Source organism: Micromesistius poutassou (assembly GCF_964030765.1).
Source record: "Micromesistius poutassou genome assembly, chromosome: 10".
NCBI lineage: Eukaryota > Metazoa > Chordata > Actinopteri > Gadiformes > Gadidae > Micromesistius > Micromesistius poutassou.
In genome coordinates, this window is record NC_140280.1 from 6,149,870 (window position 1) to 6,158,795 (window position 8,926).

The window sequence follows — 8,926 nt, forward strand, 5'->3', positions numbered from 1 at the left end:
ATGTATATGTGTGTATATATATATGTGTATATGTATGTATATGTATGTGTATGTATATGTATATATATGTACACGCGTGTGTGTATGTATGTATGTATGTACATGCAGATAGGTCTGTGGGTGTGTGTGTGTGTGTGTGTACTTGATCACTGGGCCACTTTTTTCTTTTTCTCTTTGTTTACATTGCATCTTTGTTTACATTGCATTTCTGAAACTTAGCCACTTTACCTGGAACTTAGTCACTTTATAATTGACAATTCTGGAACTTAGCCACTTTATACTTTATAATTTACAATTTACACTTTATACTTTACTTTTACACTTTTTTCTCATTTATAATTTATAATTTATACTGTTTATACCGTCTATTTTGTTTGCCCTATTTGTTGTTGTTTGTTCTGTTTGTCTTGTCTTCTCCTTACTTTAGCATTTTGTTTAGTATTTTTTTTTTTCCTTAGTGTCTACTTTTGTTGTATAGTACTTTGTATTTTTTTAAAAGCAAACAAATTTCTCCTAAGGGAGATTAATAAAGTTGTATCGTATTGTATCGTAGACTAGATTTAATCTACTGATGAAGGGCAAATTGCTTACAGACAACTATTTTAAAAGGTAAAATAATTATTATAAGTCAATTATAAGTAAAATGGAAGGTAAATGGAAGTAGCTTGAATTAGATTAAACCACAATGGTTTACCTGAGAACATAATCTAAGGCAAGACCAAGCTCTCTTGGTCATCAACCCATAGAGAAAGAGAGAGAGAGATATTCTGTTATTTCTATTTTTATGCCATTGCTAAGATTTATACAAATAACTTTTCTGCCAATAGTGCCTTGAATTAGAATTTGAGAAAGATCAGGAACAAGAGATAGAGAGTAAGCAAGAGACCTACCAATAGTAGCAGTAATAGTAATAGTTGTTACATTTCTACATTGCCTTTGCTAGGCCTTCCCCTTTATTTGCCATGTGAGACATGTCTGGTGTTAACCCAGTAGATTAGTGTGTTAATCTATGTTATGGGATTAGGAAGAGCTACTCTGTCTAGGAGTGGCTTCCTCTACCGCTATGTTTTTCACGCATCTTCCAGTTTGAGAAATTCTGTACATCTGCAGGTATGGTTTATTGTTTTTGGTCAAAAAGTAAGGCCCTCCTTCTTGTGTGTGTGTGTGTGTGTGTGTGTGTGTGTGTGTGTGTGAGCTGCTGCAACTGTCGGCAATAGGCTAGGGCACTAGCTACCTATTGGTGGATATGGATAGCACTATGCTACCAAGCAACCAGATTATTGTTTGTTATTTGAGGACACTGTGCCCAACAGTGATTTACCTTGAAAGGCGGTAAATGACAGAAACTGAACATAGAAAATGATTATACAAAATCATTACTTAACCGCAATAACAAATGCATGATATGACTTGGATTTGAACCATGACGGTTTGTGTTATTCAAGTTCTATTTCACCGGACCAATGGGTCCACACAAACGCCCGGGCACCTGGGTGCTGTCGGAGCTGCTGGGCCAGAGGAAGCTGCTGCTGTTGGGGGCTCTGGTGGCCTGGCTGGTCCTCTTCCACCTGCTGGTCAACGTCTGGCTGCTCTGCGTCTTCACCAGCCTGCTGGTGGTCCTGGGGGGCTGGCTGGGCTCCCGGGCCGCTCTGGACGCCAACAGCCTCCTCCACCTTGAACACTTCCTGCCCCTGGGCAAGCCCCAGCCGTCGCTGCCCTCGGTGGAGGACGAGCACCGGCTCAATCACGAGATCCACAGCGCCGTTCACAAGGCGGTGCGGGACTTTGTGTCATCCTGGTACCGCACTCTGCTCCCCGACTCGCTGGACGGAGAGTTTGAGCGGCAGGTGCGCGCCACCATGCTGGAGTCGGTGACGGAGCTGAAGGAGCGCGCGCAGCGGCTGGACCGCAAGGCGCTGGTGCAGAGGGTCCTGGAGCTGTGCGGCGGCCACCTGCAGAGCTACATGGCGGCCAGGAAGATGCAGGAGGAGGCGGGCTCCTCGCCGGAGAGAGAGCCGGGGAGCCTGTGGCGGCTGTACAGCCAGGCCAACCGTGCCCCTCACCCCAGCCTGCGGAGCGCCGCGGCCGAGGCCAGCTACTCCCGCGCCCTGGTCAACGTGGCGCTGCACGTGCTGGTGCCCTACCCCCACATGGAGTCGCCCACGGGGGGGTACATGGTGTCGGAGCTCATCACCTGCAACCTGCTGCTGTCGGTCATCGGCCGCATGTCCGACCCCGACTGGCTCTACCAGACCATCGTGGATGTCTTCACCAAGTCCAGGGAACCCCAGCAGGAGAGCGAGGCGGTGGATGGTCTCTACAGGAGACCGGGGCAACACGAGTCCTGGGCCACCTGCTGCTCGCTCTCCTCGCATCAAAGCGCCGCCTCGTTTGGCCTCTCCGACACGGATGACCCCGAGGTCTCCGCCAGCCCCGCCTGCCGCAGGGACCTGTCGCTGGGCAGCGTTGTCAGCCTGATGAGCGAGGAGAACTCGGAGGTCTGCCATGTGGGCCTCTTGCCCCCGTGCGCCAATCGCCTCTACGCCGAGTCCGACCAATCGTCAGAGTCCAAAGTGTTCTCAGCGGAGTCCCTTACCCAGAGCGAGTCAGAGGACGAGGAGGAGGGATTCTGCGACTGCGCTCCTCCCGCCAACTTCTGCAATGTGATGGCCCTCAAGGACGAGGAGGCCCCCGGCTGCTTCGCGCCCCTGCGGAGCCTAGGGCCCAAGCCGCTGGTGGTGTTGGAGGTCTCTCATTGGCCGGCGGGGATTGCTCAAGAGCCGCCTCCAGTCTCTCCCCCGAGAGGGATGGGTCTGCCCCAGCCCCACTATACCTTTGAGGTCCCAAACCGCAGCAACGTTGCGCACATTAGCATCCAGAATGTACAAATCACTGGCACCAGCACAGCCAAAGAGCAACGAGGCAACAGCAGCCACCCATACACGCTCTACATCGTCAAGGTACGATCATCGTCTCCATAGCCGTAGCCCAGGTTCAGATACGTGCCGATTCCCGTCCTGCTAATGTGTGTTTTCCTCTGACTGCTTTGTCTGTCCGACAGTACGAGGCGGTGGTGGACTCGGAGTGCCAGAGTTTTTTGCAGCCCGTGACCCCGCACACAACCTCACACACGGTCACCCGCCGCTACAGCGAGTTCCTCACCTTACAAACCCGTCTGGAAGAGAGGCCGGAACTCAAGAAGTTCATCAAAAGTATTAACTTAAGAGCTTTTAAAAGCTATACTCCATAGTTCCATACAGAGTTTAGATACACTAAAGGGTGTTAAAAACAATACTCCATAGTGTCATATAAAGTATAGACAAACTTAAAAGTGATGCAAACAATACTCTGTAATGTCATCTAAAGCAAAGCCTTAAAAACAACACCTCATAGTTTCATATGAAGCACACAAAACATAGAGCCTTTAAAAAACGACACTGTAGTTTGATTAAAAAAAAAGGTACAGAAACTCAATAGTTTCATAACTACATCTCTGGGTGTGTCTGTGTTTCCGTTTTATTCTTCATTACAGATATCAAAGGCCCTAAGAAACTGTTCCCAGACCTCCCGTTTGGCAATGCTGACCTCGACAAGGCGGAGAGTCGTAAAGGCCAGCTGGATACATTCCTCAAAGTGAGGGAGAGTTTAATAATCGTGCATATCTTACTTCCAGTGTGGACGTGTCATGTTTCCTGAGTTGATTTCTTCCACCTAGCAACTCTGCAGCATCCCTGAGACGGCCAACAGCGAGGACATGCAGGAGTTCCTGGCTCTCCACACAGACTGTGGTGGGTCCTTTGACAAACGGCCCTTGGTTAAATCTAGAATCGATAAGGTGAGATGGAAGGCTCATGGATGGAAATGTAGCAGTATCCGTAGTGGTGTTAGAAGTAGTAGTTAATACGTTAACTGCTGAACTAAAGGAACTAATTCATTAACAAAACTCTAAAACAAAATAATATAAACATATAAATGATTGAATATATTACCTATTCTTTTAAACATTAGGAATGTCTTCAATCTGTCTTTCAATTCATTCTTCATTCACATCTTTGAAATCTACCTTTGAGTGGGTAGCATTGTGACTTTGATGTAGTGATAATGACAGTCAGACAAGATGTCTATCAGAGTCTGCCATACATTTGACCTAATCATGAACCTCCAACTGCCCCCCTGAAGATGGTCGTGAACGCTCTGGACACGCTGAAGACGGCGTTCCCCCGCGGCGAGCCCCCCAGCCCCACCGAGGACCCGGAGGGAGACGCGGACGGAAGGACAGTGGACAACAGGAAATACAGTTTACAGTTGAGTGTTGGAAGTCTGTGTTTGGCATCAACAATATACCTATTAGCAGATGTAAACGCTAGCTGTATTTGAATGATGTGCAGACCCATTTTGGGATACACTAAAGCCAGTGCTCTGTCTGTCCGTCTGTCTACCTGTTTCTCTATCGGCCTTGTTGGTTTATCGGTTTGTTTACATGTTTGTTTAACTGCTTGTTTGTTGTGATGTATCAGGAGGTTGCGCTTCCCCAGTAAAATCACTCCGACTCTCAACATCCCTGAGTTGGAACCTAAAGTGTCCTACTGCATCAGTGAAGGCTGCACTGTGAGTTTACCAACTAATCTACCTTCCAATATACAACATTTTCATTTGCGGTTTGAACTTCATTAGAAACGCCACAATCGTGTTCATTGTCTACCCGCTGTTTGACACGGTGCTTAGGGGTGCTGGGGGTGAGGCATCATAAAGAGAGAGAGGGAGAATTTGAAAAGAGTACGGGAGTTCTTTCAATCACTGATTGGGAGTTCCAAACCGACAGGATCATTTTTGTGTATTCGACCACACTTGTTGTCGTCCTCTGTGGTCTCCTACCTGAGGCAGGTTCTCAACGGTCTGTCCCTGGCGGGGCTGGAGCGCTTCACCCAGGAGCAGGAGAGACTGGTGTGTACGCCCAGAGAGACCCGAGCGAGCGCCCGCCACAGGAGCAGGAGTACAGAGGACCTCAGCATCCGCCGGACCTCAGTGAAGCCCCGCGGAACAGGTGGATCATCAGCACATCGTTATTTAGACCTTGTCTAGCATTATTACCTAGTGCTCTTGAGACACTATACTCCGTCTCTATGTTCTATTTTCTAAAGCAACTGTGTGTGTGTGTGTGTGTGTGTGTGTGTGTGTGTGTGTGTGTGTGTGTGTGTGTGTGTGTGTGTGTGTGTCAGACACCGCCGTGGCGGATGTGGTGTTGAACATCATGTGTCTGCTGATGGAGGACAACTGGAGCTGGCTGTGCACAGAGAACGTCCAGAAGGCCATACGTCTGCTGTTCGGCACCTTCATCGAGAGGTCTGATACTTTTTCATTTGGTTTTCTATTTCATAGTCCTTCAGGCAAATCGTCTGTTTGAAAGTTAATTGTTCGTCTACATGTTTGAGTGAATAGGATTTTTCGTATATAGTATAGTAAAAATAGAGCCTTGGAAGTCCGCCAGGTGTCACTCTTGCGCTATTAAAAAACGTGCTTAAGATGAAAACCGTTTTTATACTCCCTGCTTTTTTCTGACTTTCTGACACATTCGACAGCAGTTGCCAAGAAGTGCAAATCAACACCAGAACCGATTATTATACCCTGTGTTTTTTTCAAAGTAATTTTAAACTGGCGTTCATGAACATTCATTGTTCATTCAGCGTTCAACGTTCATTCTGACTTTGAATCGACTTTGACCTTCTCTGGTGTTCTCCGATTAAATTAGTGAGGGGTACGGAAAACACTCAAGTAACCTTTATTTAACCATGAAAGTCCCATTGAGATTAAAAACCTATTTTTCAAGGGAGTCCTGTAGGCCTACATAATGAAACGTTCACCAACGTATTAGCTTCTACTCTGTGAAAGGTTTCTGTCTTTCGGTAATGGACTTTAGTTTGCACCTGAAAGCAAGGGGTACTGGATTGAAAGCCAACACGGAAAACTGCTATTCTGAGTTCTTGAATGAACCACTGACTGAAAGATTACCAGATGAGCTCTCCCAGCCGTTGTCAAAAAGGGTGGCATATTGTAGCCGTGGAACAAATAATAATGCCTGTTATTAAATGTATAACAGTTTACAGAATGTTGCGAGAATTACAAAGATGTCAAGTATTAGTGCATAATACTACTCTTATAACACATCCAGAAGGCACATGAACAATAGCCTACCGCAAACACAGATTCAACATCTGATCATTGTGGGGTTCCCTTGCGGATGATAGGTGGCTGGATGTGGGCGTGGCCCACCTCACTAGCGCCCCCTGCTGGGTGCTCTACCTGCAGGTGCTGCAGGAGGCCGTGTGGCCCGGCGGCACGCTGCCGGCCCAGCCGCGGCCCGAGCGCAGTGCTGCCCAGAGGCTCCACACCAAGCAGCAGTGTCTGGAATGCCTCGTTCAGCTGCTACCAGGTGTGTGTGTGTGTGTGTGTGTGTGTGTGTGTGTGTGTGTGTGTGTGTGTGTGTGTGTGTGTGTGTGTGTGTGTGTGTGTGTGTGTGTGTGTGTGTGTGTGACGCGTCAAAGTCAAACAGGTCGTTTTTAATTGGCCGTTTTTTTATTTTATTTATTTATTGGACTATTATTATAGGCTAATTTATCTGGATATATATGTATTCTGATAAACTCATGTGTTGATTATTCTATGATACATTATATATTAAACATTGAACATTTGATTCATGGTATGTTCTGAAATTTAGAATCAGGCTCACTGCTTGCTTTAGACCACCATGGATTGTTCTATTGCATCACTATAAACATGTGTATCTATGAAAATCAATTATTATGGAGTGAACTGAATTCAATGCACGTATGAATGTGTCTTTACCTCTGTTTGTGTGTGTGTGTGTGTGTGTGTGTGTGTGTGTGTGTGTGTGTGTGTGTGTGTGTGCGTGTGCGCGTGCGCGTGCGCGTGCATGGAACAGAGATCGTCAGAGACATGCTCGGCAACGAGAAGTACAGACTGAGCTTGGAGACCATGCTGGAGTCTCTCCAGGACCATCAGATCAACAAGTGAGAAACAGTGATGTCCTTTCACAGGCCTATCGTCTCTTAAGTCATTCAGCAGGTGCTATAACCAAAACATTTTACAGTGAATTTAGATAGCTGTCAGTAACGAGCAGGTTAGGGAGGGTTATAACCAGTTATCTGCTAGCTACTTGTTCTCTACTAGTCCAGCCTCTTGCCTCCCACATGTGTTGTTAGTTAGTTATACCAATATTGCAGTAATCAGCAATGTCTTCATGTACCGTACTGTTAAAAACATGGAACAAACAAAAAGCAGCAACAATTGGGGCTAAACTCAATGAAATAATAAGCCAGTGAAACATGAATTAATATTGAAACATTAGTTTATTCATGCGCTTCATTCTGAAGATCAAGGTTTGGCATATGCTCTGCGACTCACTCAGAACGCCATCGCGACCCACCTGTGGCTTCAAACCCACCAGTTGAGAATCACTGCTTCAGAGTGCAAGACATTGGTGGTCGTCTTGGAGTCAAACAGTCCCTAAAAGCTAGAGCATCCTGCCCCATTCATCAATATCATATGCATGTGATTATTGATTATTGAGGTGCGTGAAACCCCCTCTGATTCTGCCTCCTCTTTGGTTTCATTGGGCAGGCACTTGGTGTACTGTGTCTGTGACCTGTTGATGGAGTTCCTGATCCCAGAGTCTTCCGACGAGTCCTTCCGGCGGTCTCTCCTCAACAGCCTGTCCAACCACAGTCAGAGGGAGGCGCATTCGTTGTAGGCACCAGGTGGCACTCCTCTGTCATGGGTGGAGGTGGATTGAGACAGATTGAAGCCAGACAGCCCGTTGGACCAATCAGAACTGTGTGGAGACGGACCTCCAACCTCGGCTCTCTATAGCCTTTATGCAAACAATCAGTAACGATGGATGACGTTGATTGTGTTGATTGTACCACACGTACAAAGCCAGTGTGCTGACGGCAGACTGCGGGGCGCGTTCCAAAACCATTCCCTACATCCGGTTGCTTGTTCCCAGTGCCTCCAAGGAGACGAGGGGGAAGTAGCTAGTGGTCAAGCAGAAGGAAAAGGATCAGTCTGAAAACAAGATAGCTGCTCCAGATACATTAGAGACTCATCGACTGTTCTGGGCCAATCACGACCTCCAGACTTGCTTTATGGTGTATGTCTAATGACGGAGTGCTTGATGTGTAGAATACACTAATATATACTCGGACCTAAGCTGCTTCGGCGAGCTTCACTAGCTCACTGTGTTTTGGGACACTGAGGATCGAGGTTAACATAGAGTTTGGAACCGAAAGGAAGAGCGACCATCGGAGGTCTTGACCACGGATGCGAGCGAAGTTCTTTAATCCATGATAACTGATCACTATTTGGCTATTGTAACAACAGAGCATTAACACTGCTATACATTTCATTTATATATTCCCCTTGTGGCTAGCTGTTGATATGGAAAATATAATAGGTGATACATAACCTATTATAATTCAGGGGTGCTTAGTTAGAGTAAAGTTAATTCTTTCAAGTGATAGAATAAATGCACCTCTGCATCTTTATATACCAGACCTCCTCCACTGTTTTGAGTACTCAGGATAAGTGCCTGGAGGTGTTGTTTCCAACAGTTCAGCGCTCGTAAAAATATGTTGTGGGTTTAATGGCCTGTTTACTCCAAGAATTTGGGATTGTTGCATTACCTTTTTGTGTTACGAGGGCGGTTTGTTTGAAATCCTAAAACCCTGTATCAATTTACTGTTAGGCTAGTATAACTCCTGGCAAACAAAGAGAAACATACTGCATTGTGTGTTATTATATTCACCCCCAGCGTTGCAAGCATCGGTGGGGATGATTGCTTCCAGGTCCTCATCCGATGCCAAAGAGAGAATATAAACAATGTTTTAGCCAACATCAGAGTGGCTGT

At 46.5% G+C, this 8,926-nt stretch overlaps 1 protein-coding gene across 1 annotated transcript; it reads left to right on the top strand.

Moving 5' to 3' along the window:
* Positions 1–1,463: 1,463 nt before the first annotated feature.
* Positions 1,464–7,771, top strand: snx19a (sorting nexin 19a; the record flags this gene model as incomplete). The annotated part of the gene is made up of 11 exons (XM_084473693.1): positions 1,464–2,960; positions 3,062–3,212; positions 3,533–3,633; positions 3,716–3,835; positions 4,180–4,304; positions 4,518–4,608; positions 4,885–5,044; positions 5,220–5,343; positions 6,246–6,430; positions 6,944–7,031; positions 7,642–7,771. The coding sequence occupies 11 exons, from the start codon at positions 1,464–1,466 to the stop codon at positions 7,769–7,771; spliced, it is 2,772 nt and encodes a 923-aa protein (XP_084329819.1).
* Between the last annotated feature and the right edge of the window lie 1,155 nt (positions 7,772–8,926).